General features: G+C 30.6%; 3 protein-coding genes across 10 annotated transcripts; 2 read left to right on the top strand and 1 right to left on the bottom strand.

Annotated features, from left to right (window-relative positions):
• Positions 1 to 174: 174 nt before the first annotated feature.
• Positions 175 to 7,178, top strand: LOC118448654 (transmembrane channel-like protein). Of its 3 annotated transcripts, XM_085656003.1 has the most exons (18): positions 175 to 501; positions 1,860 to 2,013; positions 2,086 to 2,293; positions 2,685 to 2,922; positions 3,168 to 3,356; positions 3,441 to 3,676; positions 3,762 to 3,953; positions 4,026 to 4,274; positions 4,349 to 4,418; positions 4,479 to 4,659; positions 4,753 to 5,298; positions 5,392 to 5,498; positions 5,658 to 5,953; positions 6,050 to 6,229; positions 6,309 to 6,429; positions 6,523 to 6,646; positions 6,792 to 6,960; positions 7,042 to 7,178. In XM_085656003.1, the coding sequence occupies exons 2-18, from the start codon at positions 1,947 to 1,949 to the stop codon at positions 7,163 to 7,165; spliced, it is 3,297 nt and encodes a 1,098-aa protein (XP_085512129.1). In that variant the 5' UTR covers positions 175 to 501; positions 1,860 to 1,946; the 3' UTR covers positions 7,166 to 7,178. The 3 variants fall into 3 exon arrangements, with proteins under 3 accessions (XP_085512129.1, XP_085512127.1, XP_085512128.1); XM_085656001.1 differs by lacking the exon at positions 175 to 501 and adding an exon at positions 1,516 to 1,604 and having other exon boundaries at positions 6,792 to 7,165; XM_085656002.1 differs by lacking the exon at positions 175 to 501 and having other exon boundaries at positions 1,594 to 2,013; positions 6,792 to 7,165.
• On the bottom strand, positions 6,990 to 15,891 carry LOC118448726 (uncharacterized). 4 transcript variants are annotated; one of them, XM_035882317.2, is made up of 9 exons: positions 15,771 to 15,891; positions 14,629 to 14,816; positions 14,273 to 14,409; positions 11,893 to 12,321; positions 10,205 to 10,391; positions 9,578 to 9,781; positions 8,430 to 8,596; positions 8,258 to 8,353; positions 6,990 to 8,169 (listed from the first exon to the last, which is right to left on the bottom strand). In XM_035882317.2, the coding sequence occupies exons 4-9, from the start codon at positions 12,016 to 12,018 to the stop codon at positions 7,804 to 7,806; spliced, it is 1,146 nt and encodes a 381-aa protein (XP_035738210.1). In that variant the 5' UTR covers positions 12,019 to 12,321; positions 14,273 to 14,409; positions 14,629 to 14,816; positions 15,771 to 15,891; the 3' UTR covers positions 6,990 to 7,803. The 4 variants fall into 4 exon arrangements, with proteins under 4 accessions (XP_035738210.1, XP_035738209.1, XP_035738211.1 ...); XM_035882316.2 differs by lacking the exon at positions 15,771 to 15,891 and adding an exon at positions 15,013 to 15,439 and having other exon boundaries at positions 14,629 to 14,924; XM_035882318.2 differs by lacking the exon at positions 14,629 to 14,816 and having other exon boundaries at positions 15,771 to 15,888.
• LOC146873109 (abasic site processing protein HMCES-like) lies at positions 15,783 to 18,985 on the top strand. 3 transcript variants are annotated; one of them, XM_085656015.1, is made up of 8 exons: positions 15,783 to 15,916; positions 17,317 to 17,393; positions 17,475 to 17,527; positions 17,594 to 17,700; positions 17,809 to 18,117; positions 18,194 to 18,298; positions 18,430 to 18,584; positions 18,703 to 18,985. In XM_085656015.1, the coding sequence occupies exons 2-8, from the start codon at positions 17,374 to 17,376 to the stop codon at positions 18,857 to 18,859; spliced, it is 906 nt and encodes a 301-aa protein (XP_085512141.1). In that variant the 5' UTR covers positions 15,783 to 15,916; positions 17,317 to 17,373; the 3' UTR covers positions 18,860 to 18,985. The 3 variants fall into 3 exon arrangements, with proteins under 3 accessions (XP_085512141.1, XP_085512140.1, XP_085512142.1); XM_085656014.1 differs by having other exon boundaries at positions 15,784 to 15,916; positions 17,475 to 17,700; XM_085656016.1 differs by lacking the exon at positions 17,317 to 17,393 and having other exon boundaries at positions 15,788 to 15,916; positions 17,475 to 17,700.
• The last annotated feature ends 91 nt before the right edge of the window (positions 18,986 to 19,076 follow it).

Consider the following 19,076-nt stretch of genomic DNA (forward strand, 5'->3'; position numbering starts at 1 on the left):
AATATATCCATCGACATATGTATGTAAGCTATAATCATTTGTTCGTGCTACTGGATACGTACTGATGATACGTACCTTTTAACATTCATGAGTTAATAAAGTCGTTAGTATTCATTAGTAGAAATATCATCGTGTATTCCAGTCTTACCAAACAGTACTTTGGTAAATCTTGGTAAGAACGGTACATCTCAAATCCATTAAATAGTCGTAATAGTAATCATTTTTAAAGAAAAAAGTGTAATAAATTATATCATTAGAAACAAAATTAACTCTACTCTCTATGTGTGAAAATTAACTGTAAGAAGTAATATAAATTATAAAATAAGAAAGACAAGGAATATGCTACCAAGAGAACAATATTCTGTTGATACTTCTCGAACCTCTTACGAAATCTACAATATGGAAAAAAGAAGATTACTCAGTATATTAAGGATGATAAGCAGGACATCTCTCACAAACATCTCTCTACTCTCTACGAAATCTCGATAGACATTACGACAGGTACTTCAAATTTCTATCGTCCTTGAATGTAGGTGTCGAAGCTTTCAATTTCCACTGAACGTAATTAAGTAAAATAGGTGTGGAATCGCGTGAGAGAAACAAAGAATGTCGAATATAGTGTTCGATAAATCCTTAGGGTATAAACTTAATGTTTTTCAGAATATCTCGTCGCACTATCTCTAATTCCATAAAAAAATAAAATAAAAAGTGATATTCATGGTGATTACTAGAAAATTACGATTCGTGTATCTTCTCATAATTACGTCAAAAGAAACATTTAGATATATTTTTTTGTTTTTCTTTTTTTTTTCGAATCTCCAAAAACGAATCCTCCTTATGAACATTAATGAGAAAACAATGTTATCATCCTATTTAATGTAGCTGATTCTTTTGGGTGTCTAGAAATCGCGTGTAGAGAGTATGTTATAGAAAAAGGCGATTATCTTCGAACAAAAGGGTGGAGCTTGCACGAAGAATGAATGGTTCAAAGGGTGCGGCATCGTCACGATCGTTTATTGTATGTCACTTTCTCTCATTTATAACTTTACGATAAATTATTGTAAAGCCTAACTCTTTTTGTTTTTCTTATTAAACTTGCACATTTCCTACATCTTATCGAATTACTGGGCTTATAAATTTTTTGGAATTATTTAATTCTACATTATTAATTTTATATTAATTACGTGTCAGAAAAAAAATATTCTACAAAAAAAAGGTTTTAGATAATGAATATTCATATAATAATGCTGTAATTAGTAAAAACAAAATTCTGAGTTGTGTAAAATTTGTGTTATCAAAGATTTTAATGGACTAAGATTAAATCTAAGTTCTAGATTCTATTTTTGTTAGGGAGGGAGATAGAACAGTTCATCAAAGTAAAGATTCATCTGATATGAAGAACAAAAGATAAACCGATATCGAATAGAAGGTGTCAGCAGAGTAAAATAGGTGCGGTTAGAGGGGTTTGCAAGGAAGCGTTGTCCACTATCAGTATGTTGTCAGTTAGCTTCGATCCATCGATGCAGTTAGGACAACCCTTGTGATACGTTATAACAGATGATATCAAATTTCTTAGGTGTAATCGTAGTGACCTAATATTGACGGTATCGTTTTATCATATTAATTAATGTTCGTGTTCTGATAGAGCATCAAATTGTTAAGAAAGATTTCATACGTAATCACATAACGTTATCTCATCCAAATCCTTAATTTAAAAAGCAAAATAATAGGGCTAACTTGTACACGACGAATTATCATGAGATAGGAAGGATGGAAAATCGGCAGTTGGCATGACTAGGAAGAATTTATAATGAGAAATCATATGATAAAGATTGTTTCGTATTTCACGTTGTGTTTAGGTGGAACCCACTTTGTCGTTTTCTTCGCTTGGCAGATCTTACGTTAAATTTATTAAAATAAAAGACGACAAGAGAAAGGACAGTGTTATGAGTGAACAACAAGAAAAACAAAGGATGATGAGTCAATTAGAAATGCAGAATAAATCGCATGTTGGTCTGTACAAACTTTTTCGAAGTATTTATCACATTTGTCTATGAAAATCAGCTCATCTCGTCTTTCCTTCAGACGAGCAAGGGGAACATGAAGAACACGAAGAATGCGAGGAACGTGACGAAGATTATTCAGCATCAGCATCAGCCATCATTCTACGACGTAATTCTTCACGACGACAAAGTAGACGCAAACGACGAACGTCTTCAACCTTTACTACCGAAAGTGAAGAGGTCAATACAGTTCGACGGCAATCTTCAGCATACACAAATAGCTCTATCGAGTTAGTAATCTCATAATTGTATTTTGATATTCATTGGAAGATGACAAAATGAATCATAAAGATAATATGATCTTTGAAAGTGAATAATACATTTTTTAATTAATAAAATATTTCGGAATTAAATATATCATATATATATATATATATATATTGGTTTTTATTGTGTATATATACACATATTATGTTTTACTTATATCATTTAATTATGTATTTTGAATTTTTAATAAATTATATTTTTTTTTTATAAAAATCTGTATGTGTGTCGGATATAGTTACAATTTCTAAACACTTTGTTTGTTAGAATAAAAAATTATTACTCTCTTTCAAAGAACATACAATCTTGTCAGTCATTGTAAGACGCGTTATTTTGTTTAACTATTTTGCGAAGTAGCACAGCTATCTCGATTGAAGATAGTGGCATGCAAGAACAAGTCTTTGAAAAGCTAAAATTACATAAAGAAGTTTTGAGTGGTGTGAAGGAAGAACCATGGCCTCTACGTAAAAAGATGAAATTAGTTCGACAGGCAAAATTATACGTTAGAAAACATGAAGGTGTTCTGCAAGAAAGACTCGCTCAAAATCGCAGCACGAAGGACATCATTGCTCGTATTTCTCTTCTAATCACAAAGGTTATAAAAATACGTTATGATTACATAAAAATGACGTTTTCATGAATAAAATTTCATTGCAGTATTCTATTTTTTATTTTATAAATTAATATGACAAAAAAATTCAATTAAAAGTTTTTGTTATTATTTAATAATAGATGAAAATGATAAAAATTCATTTTTTCTATAATACCATTCCGATATTTTTTATCTTATTGCGGTGAAATTTTACCTATAATAGTCTTTAAATGTTAATTCTATCACAGAAATGGCAATATTTTCGACGTGAACTGATCAATCTTAAGACTTGGCTTATACCTTGGGAACTTCGTATTAAAGAAATAGAATCACACTTTGGTTCAGCCGTGGCGTCGTATTTTACATTTCTAAGATGGCTCTTTTGGATCAATTTTGTGATTACTATTTTGCTTACAGCATTTGTAGTAGTACCTGAGGTAAATTAACAATTTATCTAGATAAAAAATCATCTGTTTGTGATTAAATTATTTTTTACTCTAATGTACTCATTGGTTTATTAGATGTTCATAGCTGACGTAAAGTTCGCTGGTGAGAGAAAAATAATACCGAAAGAAGAAAGAATAAGATCTAGTCATTTAACGACATTATGGAAGTTCGAGGGTATCCTTAGATATTCTCCGTTTTTTTATGGCTGGTATACTAATCATGATTCAAAGAAAGGCTATAGACTACCACTTGCTTACTTCGTTACTAATCTTGTCGTCTACACTTACAGCTTCGTTGTGATATTACGAAAGTATTAACAATAATTAGATATCATCATTACCGATAATTTATCTATTTTAATTGTTCGGACTTATATCAATGAATTATTTCTTCAGAATGGCTAAAAATTCTCGGCAAAGTAAACTCACGGAAAAAGAAGATGAATGTGCTTTCTCATGGAAACTTTTTACCGGTTGGGACTTCATGATTGGTAATCCCGAGACTGCTCATAATCGTGTTGCAAGTATCGTTCTTAGTTTTAAAGAGGCTCTTTTAGAAGAAGCTGAAAAAGAAAAGGATAAAAGAAAGTGAGCAAATTTAAATTTATACTCAAACGTCTTACAAATTGGATCATTCTTGTTTCTAATTTCATTTTACAGTTGGAAAATTATATTGATGAGAAGCTTTGTCCATATATCGATCCTTTTTTTATTAGCACTGTCAGCTTATATTGTAGTTGAAGTAGTAGCACGAAGTACAGATGAAGAAGCTGATAAAAATTTGTGGCGTCAAAATGAGATCACATTGGTGATGTCTCTCATTTCTTACGTTTTTCCAATTATTTTTGAAGTTCTTGGTCTTCTCGAAAGTTATCATCCTAGGAAGCAACTTCGAAGGCAATTGGCAAGGTAAATAAATAAAAATTATAATTATCATAAAATTAAAAACGTTTTTAAATTAAAATTGATTTTCTTCTTTGCAGGATAATGCTTCTTAATCTTTTGAATTTGTACTCATTAATATTTGCACTCTTCAATAAAATAAGTTACATGGTACGTTATCAATTTCATGATATTCAAAATTGATCATATTTTTTATTTATACTTTTTCAGAAAGAAAAATTGATTCAATTAAATCCTACGAAAATAAATTGTAAATATACACCTGTAAAATGTGTTGGCAATTTGATGAATTCCGAATCAACTGTAACTTTAGCATCTCTCAGCCTAGCGTTAATGGGTAGTATCGCTTATGCAAATATCACTGATCGGTCAATCAAACAAGATCAATCTGGTATGTAAATATATATAAATAATTAACGTTTTCTTCCGTTTTTCACCTATAAAAAAAATAATTTTATATTTTCTATGTATACATTTAAAAAAGTAGCTTCTATACAATACGAAGGATTTATCAAAGAATTTCTATCGAACGATAATAATTTTCACAATCTCAATTACGGAGATTACAATGCTAACTCGGAAGATTATTACAACAGTGGCGATTATTCACGGATTGATAACGACTTCGATAATACTTTCATAGACAATAAAATTAATAATACTTGGTTGAGTACAATTAATAATAACGAGGAATTACAGCCGACTAATTCAAATTTGTATATTAACGAAGATTATCGAAATACTGAAAGTTTTACAGAAAATTCGACGGAGAGTAATTCGACCGAAGACATATCTGATACATTGAAAGATAATAATATTTATGAAGTATATAATTCTAGTTTCAACACGACGAAGGAGGTTAATAATTTTACGACAGAGTACAGTGTACTCAGTATGGAAGGAAATGACAATGAAACGAACATATCAAATGCTTCGAACGAACTGAATGGATCTGATATTTCATTTACAGAAAATATAAAACATATCGTTATGTGTTACGAGAGAGTTTGCACCAGTGAGACACAAGAAGGTACATAGAAGACGAATTTGTTTATATCTATATAAGTAAAAAAGTTATATTTGGTATCTTATCATGTGTCTTTGTATTGTTTGTCCTTATTAGAGGCACCAGTACAAAGGTTAGATTTAAAAACACGTAAAGAGCTTCGACGTTTATGTTGGGAAACAATGTATGGACAGGAACTTGCTAAATTGACTGTTATGGATTTGGTAGGTCCATCAAAAATGCATTTAATGCCTCCTTAATTCGATGTCTGTATCATAAATAATTATAAACAATTAATTTATCAGCCTTTCTCTCTCTCTCTCTCTCTTTCTCTCTCTCTTTCTTTAATTTTATAAATTTTTCGTTCTTATAACTTTTTCAAGGTAATGACAATTGTTTCCACACTTGGTATGGATTTTTTTCGAGCTGTATTCATACGTTGTATGAACAATTGTTGGTGTTGGGATCTTGAAAAACAATTTCCACAATATGGGGATTTTAAAATTGCCGAAAATATACTTCATTTAGTGAATAATCAGGGCATGGTCTGGATGGGCATGTTCTTCAGTCCTGGTCTGGCAGCGTTGAATCTCCTGAAGCTAGGCATTCTTATGTATTTACGTTCGTGGGCAGTGTTAACATGCAATGTACCTCATGAAATAGTTTTTCGAGCATCCAGGTAATTAATGAAATAATGAAATTAATTTTAAGTATATGGAATGCATAAGTATTATTCGATCAAATATTATATCTATATTATAACTGCTTTTTTCAGGTCCAATAATTTCTACTTTGCATTATTATTGATGATGTTATTTTTATGCGTACTACCAGTCGGTTATGCCATAGTTCGGGTCGAACCATCCTGGCATTGCGGTCCATTTTCTGGCTACTCAAGAATCTATATGTTTGCAACGAAAAGCCTTAAAGATAGTTTACCTGAGGTGATCAAACCGTGAGTTCGTTCTATATTCATAAATTCAAATTTATAAGACACTTTAAATTATGTTAAAGCTTATGTACGTATTATTCAGATGTCTCGATTATATATCATCAGCTAGCATGGTAATACCTCTAATCGTTCTAATGACACTAATTATTTACTACATGGCTTCACTTACGGGATCTCTCAGAGAAGCCAATAATGATTTAAAGGTTATAAACTGGTGTTAAAATAGTAATTAAAAAATATTAAATTACTAACGATAATATATATAATCTACAATTATCTATTGACATATTTTTTAGATACAATTACGTCAAGAACGTACGGAAAAACGACGTAAATTATTCAAGATTACGGAAAAAAGACAAGAAGCTATCGATACGTCAATCACTAGATGGAAAAAAATCTTACCAGTTTTGCCGTCAAGTAATTCAAACAAATATAAAAATTCCAATAGTTTTTTAATCACATCAATGTTTAACGTTATTTAGATTATTAAGTATGGATCTAAACAAAAAAATATGTGAACTGTTAAAAATAAATAATTCATAAGTTTTTTCTTGATACTTAGACGATTCTTATACTGCGATCGCGATTGAAAAACTAAACGATGTGGTAATGCATGAAAGGAAATATTCGATCACTTTGGAAGAAGTTGGAATTACTAATACTGAAACTGAATCTTTGCCACATGACTTTAATTTACGTCAAAAAACGTATGAAATTCGAAATTTTGGCAGGTATGATCACCTATCACAAATTTCATTCATAATTTTCTGTATTATATATTTCATTTTAAAACATAGAACAAATATCTTCAGCGATTCTTTAGTATCACCGTCGAGCAAGGATGCAATTATACCAGAGATTCGAATAAATGAGGTCGAAGATAAAACAAGAAAGAGTAATTCTCATTCATTAAATGAAAAAAATCAGACCGACTGATTATAAAGAAGGAATGTAATCTATTATTATAAAGTTATCAATATGATCATCAATCTTAAATTGAATTAACATGGGCACAATTTTGATTAAAATAATATTAATACTGACAATAACTTATTTCCCATAACCCACGTAATTTTCTTCAACTATAAAATATATACATAAAATATGTTAGCTTATGCGCTTGCAAGTGTCGAAGTATGTATTAAAATCTAATACGCTGAGGTATAGAGTAGAAGTCTTTCGTTCTGTTCTTTCGATATAATAAATACATGCGCGTAAATAAATTTAACTAATCGATGAAACTTCCTTTCGATCGAAAATACGAGTACAAATAAATTTGTATTCGCGTACATACGCGAACTTAAGATATTCCATACGTACTATGGAACGTATTAGAAATTTCTAAATAAATACTGTACTTTATGTACACATGTGCGTCGTGCGTCGATGACAATAACAATAACGATTCAAGAAATGTTTTAATAGCCATTGTACTTTTCTGAATCGTTTGCATTGAATATTTTGATTACTCATAGTTCTTCTCGATTAAAAAATACGTAGATTGGTCCCTTTCTCTACGTCACAATTTTTCGTCGAATACTTTGGTGAAAAATTGTTTGAAATTTAATCAGGTATCACCTGGTCGAATCGAATGTCCTCGTTCTAACAGGTACATATTTTGGTCTCTTTCGTCGAGTACTCCAATGAAGATAACTATACCATCCAGCGATGATGGCACCAAAAGCATTACACGTTGAAGAAAAGATGAGAAGTATTGTTAAAATACTCTCAACTTCGGGACAGTTCAAATCCATATATTTGACCGATGCTTCGCTAGCCGTAACATTTGTTTGTTCTCGTGGCCTACAAACACACGTGGCGTTGAGGACACGTGCTGGTGTACACTCTAGCCTCATAAGATGTGCCAGATGCATGGTTGCTGAGATGCATGCCAGGACACACGTCACAGATGCAGAAATTGCAAGTAAAGTACTGATTGTCTGTAGAATGAGAAAAGAAATAACAGTAATAAGATGTATTGTATGTTATATCTACAGAATTTGAAATTTTTTAACAAATTTTTCTTACCTTCGTCAATGTTAAGCAGAAACCAGGATTCATACCTGGATACTCTTTCTTGAAGCAACAAAGCAAACACACGCCGAAACTTCCAGAAAGTAATAACTGAAAAAAAAGAAAATAGATATATAAAAATATATAAAAAAGTTTTATTATTTTATTTATGATTCAATACACTCACAGGCATTCCACTCCAATATGGATTATCAGCTATAGGTAAATTTGGAGCCCACAATAACAACCATAACGACAATGAAGTAATAGCAATCCCAAGAATGGTCTGTAATGCTGCCAAACACCTAGCCAATTGTCGATGATAAACTAATGGTGGTAAGAATTTTTGTGCTCCTACAAAATACAAATGAATACTTAGATAGATCTTATACTTTCGATTGTTCTCTCACGAAACATCGCAATCGCTATCTTCCCACGTATCTTCCCAAGCGCGCACGGCTTTCTAAAACGTTCCGTCTGTGAAGCCTAAGATTAACATGAAACGTTTTCTCACATTGCAAAGAACCACACAAGACGCGTTCTTAAAAATGTTGGTGAAACGGAACGATCGTACTATCCCTCCATACAAGGCATCTTAACGCAAACGACCAGCTGTCCTTGTCATGGATATCGAACTATCAATAAATTCATCAACTCCTTTGACTCAGATTTGTTTCGTAATTTTGACAATTGATTATTTATTAAAACGTTAAAAGTATTTTACATTATAATAGATATCTTTCACAAATTTATATACATTATTAAGTTCAAATATTTTCCAACTTATCCCCCCCCTTCTCTGTCTTCTTTTTAAACAAAGAAATAAAAGCTTAGCTTTTGATTAAGTTGAAAGTGACGTTCCACGCACTCCTACAACGTAATGTTTGAAATGTATGTGGCTGCTAAGTTTTCATTATCAAATGGCCTCGATGCATAAATAATGACAACAAGTTCGTATCTTACATAAGAAATAACGGCCATGCTATAATGGAGTAATTGCATCGCTAGGAATTATCGCTATGCGTTCTACTTCACTTCCGTTATCGAAGGCTCACCGGTATATGCTTTTTGTAGAGTTATTAGAAATATTATTCGTTTTAGGACAATAGTTAGGTATACATATAACAAATTTAAAGAATAATACTTGTCTTTTTTTTGCTTTGGCAGCCAAGTAGAAAATGTTAAATTAAATGTTTTACGTCTCACGACTTCTAAATCAATGACGTTACAGTTTAAGATTTACTTGTTTCGCACGTTTCTTGTTTTTTCTTAGGTTTCGTATTGAAATGGAAGTCTCGTGTGCAAGTCACATAAGATAGGAAAGTTCCAACTCACTCTGCCCACTTCGATTCAGCACGATCATTCTGCTGTGCCTGAGGGAATTTCTGGTGGGTGTGTGTCGACCTGCTATTTGCGAAGCAGCTAGATTAACGGGAACTGTGGTTGACAAACAATTGGCCATAGAAGGAGCTCGCCCAAGTTCTTTATCGGTTTTGTCCGTTCGATATGTTTTACCAATATTACCCATCGAAAGAGCACCTGTGTCAAATTTATTACTCTTGATAGTTATTTAAAAATTCGTTTAATCTTAACTTGATAATCATTTCATTGTCTAGAAGATGTAGTACCAATTTCGAAATTATGTTCGTAACGAATCAATTTCATTAACAGAAAACTCAAAATTAACTTTTACACTAAAGACCAACGAACTCGCGTACAAATTTTACTCGCGGTCATTCTATTTTGAGATGAAACTTTCGTAGAATCATACGTTCTTATGACCGATTTTATCGTGTGCCAACAATTTTACCAGATCGTGAAGAAGATGACGAGTGATCACATTAGATCTAATATGTTTTTAAGAGAAAAAGCGTAATGATAACGCCTTCGTCGTTCAGAAGAACATGATATACATATACAAAGTTGTTTAGTAAATATTGTATTATATATACAATAACTTACCTGTAACTCTAACAATCTGAATCTTGGAAACGTTACCAGCACTCATCGCACTGCTCACCCTATTATTATTATTATTATTGTTACTACTTTGTGGTATGCTCGATGAAGTAGTATCGTTTTCTCGAACCTGACTCAAATTACCAACACTCATCGCAGAGGTCACACATGTTGGCATAACTTGTACGTCCTAGAAGAACAATAAAAGAAATATGAAAAATTATCGATGATGAAAAAGTTAAATGAAAGTTTCGTGGTAGATCGATTTAGAGCGTGTCGAAGAGACTTCAATGCGTAATCCACTTGTCGCGCGCGCAACAATATAATCAAAATGTACACGTGTGTCGATCATTGTATATATTACAAGGAGAGTTTTTTGAATTTCGAAAATGACGAATTTTTCAGAAAAAAGTTTCTAAAAGGAGTTATTAAATTTAGCAGAGTAAATATAACAATATTACTCATACCGACTTGGTGAAGATTATTTCAAGAATTTCAAGATTATTTCAACATCATCTTTAATTTCATGAAAAGAAGATTATAAATTTTATTATAGTATATTAATTTACAGAAAAAACAAACAACTTTTCGAATATAAAAACATTCCTATATCCAACTTTTACATTCTATGATATTTAACATTTTTAAAGCAAAAGATTAGGATAAGTAAAAATATAGAATAAGAGAAAGAAGTACCGATCAGGACGAGATGAGACACAATGAGACAGGACAGAATATAATAGCAGAGGATGGGATGAGACAGAAAAGGATAAGACAATATAAAACAGGATAGAAGAGAATAGAAAACGACCGAATAGAATCGAACAAAATTGTACATGATCAGATAATATCGAATTGGATCGAATAGGGTCGAATAGGATCGAATAGGATCGAATAGGATCCATTCTTTTTGGTTCTATTGGATTTAATTCGGTCCTATTTAGTCCTATTCTATCATATTCGATCTGATTCATATCGTCCTATTAAATTTTAGGATTCTATAATATTTCATCTTATTCGATCCTATTTATATATAGCTTAGCCATATGTGATCTTATTTGATTCTATTCAATCCTATTCGATACTATAGGATCCTTTTCGGTTCTATTCATTTTTATTCGATCTTTCTCGTTCTTGTTCGATTTTGTTCCCTTTTTTCTTATTCTCTATTCTTTCCTATCTTGTCTTATCCCCTCTTGTCCTGTCTAGTCCCATTTTGTCATGTCCTGACCTATCTTCTATTTCTCTTTGCCTTAATTTTTTTGTTTAGACAATGTTAAATATCGTAGAATTTAGTAGTTGGATAAAAAATGTTTCAGACAAAAATTATTTATTTTTTGATTAAAATATATCTTTGGAAAAATGTTATATTTTCATTAAAAAAAAATAAAGTTGATTTCGAAATGGTCTTATAAACGACCACGGAATCAGAGATAAATAATGCTCTTATATTTATCCTTCTAAATCAAACAATTTCTGTAAGAAATTTTCTTTTTATATATGTGTTGCTTTTGAAATATTTATGTGTTTTAATTTAAAACACTCATCCTGTATATATATATATATATATATATATATATATATACATATATATATATACATATATATATATACATATATATATATACATATATATATATACATATATATATATACATATATATATATACATATATATATACGATTCTCACCTTAAAATTATCATAAAAGCTGACAGGTCGGCTCCTTGGAGCATACTGAGTTTCCTCTTCGGTTTGCATAGTATACTCTTCGTGTGACAGCGTCCCTAAATGTTGCGTGCGCAACTCTTCGGACATCCTGGATGTCCCTTCTCCCTTTTCCCACTTCCGTTGCTTCTGCAAGCTCGACTGAACACGCTGTGAGCGAATAGATACGAGTAAAACAACTACCTGCGATTGCACCTGTGTTCCACCTTCATTTATTTCTCATCATTCTTCTACACCTGCTTTCTCAGTCGTTTTTTGATCGTTGTTCATATACTATTATTCTTTTTGTATTTTTTCGAGAAAGAAAGATGATCTTTTGTTTTAATATTTAGTGTCGATTCTTTTTTTAGATCCGAAAGACAATTGCTAAGTATTTTATATTCACGTGAATTTCTGAAAAAGTAAACATATCATTGGTTATTGATAACGTGATTAGGTTTTTTTGACTATTAGACATGTTTCATATTGAAATTAATTTAACATACATAAATCATGAAATTCGTCTAATATTTTATATAATTCATTTATGACCTATACTTTTTGTACTAAATCTTAATAAACCATTTTCATTAATACTAATTAACAGAATATAGCAAAAGAAACTTTCGAATTAAAACGTCACTCATCGGTGACTCTTTCCTATAAACCATCAACATGTTAAACTCGGTTATAACGAATGAAAATAATACTTATACACGTTTAGTACACATATGAAAGTGATTAAACATTTAGGCAAGCCAGTTCGTTGACTCGGTAGCGACTATGAACGGGACAGTTAACACCGACACATAAAAGGGAGACGCTTAATAGAGAAATGACTTATTTCCAGGCGAAAGAGCCCAGCCACATGTAGGTAGGTCACGTCATTGTGTGTCGGGTCTCTAACCTGCCACGGTGCGTTATTGCGTTGCATATCGTCTTGCGCAATCCTAGAAGGTATTAACTCGAATATATATATATATATATATACGTAAGTACATAGCTACTGTATATTGTGAAAGTAAAGTCTCTCATGTTATCTTTTTTACATAAAAAGGAAAAGATGAATCGCACAATATATTTTATTTGAACGGTTGAACATTTATGAACGTCATCGTTATCGTTGATCATTGACTACAATCACTTTCACTGACCAACATCAGTGAAAAAGAAGTACAAAGGACACCGTAAGATGGGAAAAATTTGCGTTTTTACGTAAGACCACTTCCGTCAGTCTGATTCAACGACCATACACAGTACTAATTGGCATCCTTTTGGCGATGACATTACTTCATTCCTCGAATAGATCGCTTCTATCACTGGCTAGCAATGTACACGTATAGTCAAAGGTGTATCTACCGGTAGCTTCTATTTATGTATGCGAGCATGATCGCTACGCAAATCCTTCCCAAAGTCAATAGTTATGATAATGAAGTAAAAGTTTATTGTATATATTGTATATTTAAAAAATTAATTAAACTATTAACAATGCAAGTAATGAAATTTGTCTCTATTGTGAGAAATTGTCAGTCTTGGTCGACACACTAATAAGCACTAACATAATTGGCAAGTACTAAAAATGACGCGCGATTCTTTTAATTGAAATGCTCGCAATTGTTACGTTCGTACTATGTACGTAGATAGCGACAAAAAAAAAACATAAAAAAAGTATGCTTTGATAGAGGAAACGAGCTCACTTTACTTTTTCTATGTTATTAAACGCTTGATTACATCTTCTTTTCGATGTTTTTATCATCCGAACGTCAGAGCCAAACATTATTTACAAAGACAACGTGTGGAAGCGTAAGAAAAATATTTAACATAATTAAAAGGTAGATAACATTGGTTGAACATCACGAACGATATTAGTACATCGAACTAAAACGATGCTTGACTTCCTTCATACGATGTTAGAAAGTTAATTTCTAATCCGTTATTCTACATTTGTATTTGACAGTATACAATAGAAATACTCTACGTGACGATGCATCTACGAAGAGAATTAAATTTTATTGATCTTCTCAATCTAAAGATGTACGAACACACATATACCTATACATATATACACGGACAGTTTTGTCAGATAAATGTGAGTTATTCTCATACAGTTCCCATGATTAAAATCAGATTACCTTCGTATTTGAGCTAACGTTGCTCGGTCGAACGGAAATCATAAAAACCGGATAAAAGTAGAGATCGGTGTCATACTATGTCGATTTGCTCGATCGGTATGTCAAAGATTTTTCACAAGTTCCGGACAATATTATTATACTTTTTTTTTACATATTATTCTCGCGTCATGATCAAAGTACGCGTGCCTTTCGCGTCAAGGCTATTAATTTATAATTCTAAAATTGATGTTTACCTTGTGTCGGCAAGTTTTTTTCTTTTTTCTTTCAATTCGTCGATTCGTTTTCTTCTCTCACTCGTTGTTGTCTTTTAAGTGCGAAGATCGAGCGAAAACTCGCTCGGAACTTTTCTACGATCGTTCTTTCATGTTTTCTATAAAAAAAATATATATATGTATGTATATATATATATATATATGAATATATATATATATATATATATATATATATGAATATATATATATATATATATATGAATATATATATATATATATATATATATATATATATTCTATTTAATCCTCATTTCTTCTGATGAATATAATCATACACTAAGGAAACACAAAATACACTATGTATTAAACATACGTACGATACATAAATTAATAAGCTCGTGAAAACGTGTGAAAATAATGAAAAATAAATTTTCACTAAGTTACTCTGTCGGAGGCGCATTAACAACTGAACGCTCGCCTTTACGACTTCGTGCTTTCGTGCATGCCTTCTTTCCAACCAGCGCGTCAACAGGCCCCACCAAGGTGTTCTCCAAAGTCGAGCCTTCTGTTGGACCGACAACCAGCGAATCTCAAATCCTCCAAATTCCAAAACGTTCTTTTTTTTTTTATATATCTTTCACAGAACAGCACATTTTCCTTTCAAATTAACAGCCTACTTTTTTACAAATATACAAACAATCTCACATTTAATTATTTCTACAACATTAAAAATATATCTTAAATATAGCTTTTTATCAGACCTTGAAAACTAACGTTGAAAAATATATGGATTAAAATATTAACTTATCATATTTTTTTCCATCTTTTACACAGTTTACAATGAGAAATAGAAGTAGAAAAATCTAATAAAATAGAATCGTTGATGAATTTGTTCGCGTTAAATGTTTGCACTATTTATCTTAGCTGATCGATGCTTCCTGAAATACTTGTTTACTTTCTTATAATTATCTAATATGAACTTCTTGATCTTCATTCGTTATCGCACTCGTAGCTGTACAATTATATCGTACTCTATACGTTATTGAAATTATTGTCGTATCATAGATATCAATCCTTAAATATCATTCGTCATAAAGTATTTTTATGAAAGAAAAGATTCCCCGTTTTTTCGACAATGAGCACCGCTGTTGCTCACTTTCACGTTACCTGAACGATTCAGAATGCGGACCGATGAAGGAAACCATCGTTATAGGAAAAAGGATTTTATTATAGAAGGAGGTTTAGTCATGCTAACTGAATAGTACCTACTTTGAACGACCGATCACTATATGATTTTCCTTTTATTCTTTTTCTTCTTTCGATCAAAAATGATCTCTCTAGCCTTCAAACTTACCCCAAATATACTTTCACTGTCCTTCGGATATCTTTATTGATCCTACCTTGTAATGTCTGAATGTATATATGTATGTATATATATATATATATATATATATATATATATGTATACACATATATATATATTTCTTATTTTACTTTTGTATTTCACATTTTTGCCTACCAACTGCGATTTTACGTGGCAACTTCTATATTCATCTTGGCAAGCCTATGATCGAGTCGTTCAACCGGATTCTCCGAAGTGCTTCCACGGAACGGTGCTAAGAATTCCTTATCCTCTGAAGGACTACTATTTATTTGGGTATTCAGGTAGTTCCCACCTTCACGAATTTATTCGTTTCGACCGACCTTTCTTAATAAATGAGAATATTTACATTTATTATACATCTTTTATTATTTCATTATAATTTAATTAGTACAATTTTTTTTTATTTTTTCTAACATTTTAGTATCTCTTAATGAAAATATTAATAATATTAAATAAAAACTACAATTTATAAATACTATATTTGAAACAAAAAAAAGAAAAAGAAAACGGAACGACATGAATACGAAAAGTAGACAAAAAATTTATATCTATAATATTGAATTTACAATGATTTTTTACGATAGAAATATAACTTGTTTCGTTCTAATAAATATAGAAAACCATTACGCTATGAAAATCTTAAACACAGTTTTTATATATACTACACATACACAAAAACGTATATACTTTACATATACTTTCTATCTGGTATTCGAGTATTCTTCCAGCTCATTGTAGAAGAATGGTAAGTGCGGGGAGATCAAGCGCATTCCTTCTCTCGTATATATGCACGTTCAAACGTATATGCTTCGTTTCACCTTTCAAAACATTCGTTGAACTGCATCCTCTAATTTACGACGCTAATGAATTCTTTTTGAGAAAGAGCTCCTCTTTATTACCTTGAGATATTTCCTAGAGAAATCTCGTTTATGATGTTTACTTCCAAGTGAACAATGGCAAATCATTTATAATTCAAACGTGTACATATACCACTAAAGAATTAAATTATTAATACATAAAAAACATGTCGGTATGCATAAAGATATTCGTAAATGATTAAAAAATATATTATAATTCTCTCTGCAAAAATAGCCTTAAAATTTAATTTGTCGTTATTTTAATTTAATAATAATAAAATTAATTAAATGGCAAATGTGCGCGCGTCGTTTTTATAGATACTTTTTTATTGCCAAATTACGCGGGAAAATATGAATCTACTAAAATAGAATTGATTCTTTACACATGCGCATAAATGTAAACTAACGTTAGCCTTTCTACTCTTACTCTTTATCTTATAATACGCTGAATATAACGTCAATATATATATATGTAGAATAGAACGCGTAGTAGAAACATGGCAGCTGTTTTCTGATTGGCTGCTTTTTTGCGCGCGGTATTTACTTATTTTAAATGTATTAATTGATTTATATATGTATATTTTCAAACAATTTTTAATGATAAAATAGGAAATTAATTTTTTCATGTTTACAATAGTTTTCAATTTTTTTTTTAATATTATCTTATTATGTATTGTAAAATTATATGTTAATATTTGCAATTAACATTTCTGACTTTTCTAAGAAAAAATATTTAAAAAATAATTATATTTATATTAAACAATTCTGTTTAAAATAATTATGAGAAAATAATGCTTATTCTTTATTAAAATAAATCGATATAGAAATAAATATAACCGTTGATATTCAAGACGCAAAACGCTTGAACAGGTAGATGTAAGATGTGCGGTCGAGGTGCATGGTACGCAATTTTGTTTTTAATTGATTATAGTTAACTTAATATAACATAAAAAAATATTTAAAATTTACATTTCTATTTCAGTACTTTGTCAAAAGAAAAACTGTCTTGTGCTTGTGCATACAAAAAATCTTCAGGTGAATATCATAAAGTACCATGGATGGATAGCAATGAATTAGTTTATGTTCAATCTTGCAACATAGGTCCGAGAGATATTGTTCCTTGTGTTGTCGCTGGTACACATTTGAAAAACAACCAGGAAAGGCTTCTTTGTCCTATGTTATGGGGTATGATACCACCTTGGCATAAGGTTAGTCAAAGTATATTTATATTCCATAAAACTAACAAAAATTAAATCACGTAGCTTAATATATTCATATATTTTTTCTGAGATTCATTTAGAAAATTTAATTTGTAGGGAGATTATAAAAAACACACTGCGTCTACACATAACAGTCGTCTCGATCGAATCTTAGAATCTAAACTTTATGCTACACCATTGCATAAAGGATTCAAATGTATCGTACTTTTTGATGGATTCTACGAATGGAAAGCTGGTAAGAATAAATCACCGAAGCAACCATATTATATCTATGCCAATCAAGAATCAGATATAAAAGTTGATGATCCTAAAACATGGCCTGATAAATGGTCCTTAGAATCTGGGTGGAAAGGATATAAACCTTTAAAAATGGCTGGAATATTTAATACATTTAAAACTGTTGAGGTACATATGAATATTTTATATAATATTCATTTATATTTATCAAAAAACAACTACAATTAACATAGTTATATTACAGGGAAAAATTATATATAGCTGTTCAGTACTTACCAAAGATGCAAATCAAGTTTTGTCTTGGTTACATGATCGTATGCCAATTTTTCTAGATGAAGAACAGTGTCAAGTACGTCTATATGAGTATATAAATAAACAAATTGTTTAATAATTTATATATATTTCTTTTTGTTTTTAAAACGTAAAAATATATTTCAATGCATTTTATTAACAATCAAATATTACAATTATTATCATTAGCTGTGGTTGGATTTAGAAGTGTCGCCATATAAAGCTGTAGAAATGTTAAAGGAACAAAAATTAATAGAAAAAGTTTTAAGTTGGTATACAGTTTCTACACTTGTGAACAACGTATCTCATAAAGATGCAAAATGCAGAGAGCAAATAAAAGTGAAGTATGTATATACATAGCATTATGTAATTTTATCTTTACAATATAATAACAGAACATGCATGCTTAAATAGATAAAGTAACATGTCACAGTATTGATTCTGTAATTGTATTATATAAAGGGAGAAACAAAAGAATAGCTCTGCAATTTTTATGGCTTCCTGGTTGAAAAGAGAATCTGGAAAATCTAGCAAGAGAAACATTACAATGAACAGTAATTCTATTGAAGAGGAGATAAATGAAGATGAGACACCTGCAAAAATAACAAAGAAATCTTAAATCATCAATAAATATTTTTAAAATTGTCCCTACATTTTCATATAATAAATATGTTATTTTTTCTTTCAATGAGAAATTTAACTACGTTATGATTATTATCGTCGTAAATATTTCATGAGAAGACAAACAATTCATTTAGTGTATACTGTTTTTTCTCCTATATTTTCTTTTCTAAGATATCAGTAATAAGTAATAATCGAATTTAAATGACGTTGAT

This window comes from Vespa mandarinia, chromosome 3 (assembly GCF_050613455.1).
Source record: "Vespa mandarinia isolate Hongniang chromosome 3, ASM5061345v1, whole genome shotgun sequence".
Taxonomy (NCBI): domain Eukaryota; kingdom Metazoa; phylum Arthropoda; class Insecta; order Hymenoptera; family Vespidae; genus Vespa; species Vespa mandarinia.

Excerpts from the sequence above, each read along its gene's own strand:
- LOC118448654 (XM_085656001.1), top strand. The coding sequence starts at position 1,947 with ATGAGTGAACAACAAGAAAAACAAAGGATGATGAGTCAATTAGAAATG. Across the intron at positions 4,419-4,478 it reads TCAATAAAATAAGTTACATG|AAAGAAAAATTGATTCAATT; the intron begins GTACGTTATCAA and ends ATACTTTTTCAG. Across the intron at positions 6,430-6,522 it reads AAGCCAATAATGATTTAAAG|ATACAATTACGTCAAGAACG; the intron begins GTTATAAACTGG and ends CATATTTTTTAG.
- LOC118448726 (XM_035882317.2), bottom strand. The coding sequence starts at position 12,018 with ATGTCCGAAGAGTTGCGCACGCAACATTTAGGGACGCTGTCACACGAA. Across the intron at positions 10,392-11,892 it reads GCTTTTATGATAATTTTAAG|GACGTACAAGTTATGCCAAC; the intron begins GTGAGAATCGTA and ends TTGTTCTTCTAG. Across the intron at positions 9,782-10,204 it reads TCAGATTGTTAGAGTTACAG|GTGCTCTTTCGATGGGTAAT; the intron begins GTAAGTTATTGT and ends AATTTGACACAG.
- LOC146873109 (XM_085656014.1), top strand. The coding sequence starts at position 17,374 with ATGTGCGGTCGAGGTGCATG. Across the intron at positions 18,299-18,429 it reads TAGATGAAGAACAGTGTCAA|CTGTGGTTGGATTTAGAAGT; the intron begins GTACGTCTATAT and ends TATTATCATTAG. Across the intron at positions 18,585-18,702 it reads AGAGAGCAAATAAAAGTGAA|GGAGAAACAAAAGAATAGCT; the intron begins GTATGTATATAC and ends TATTATATAAAG.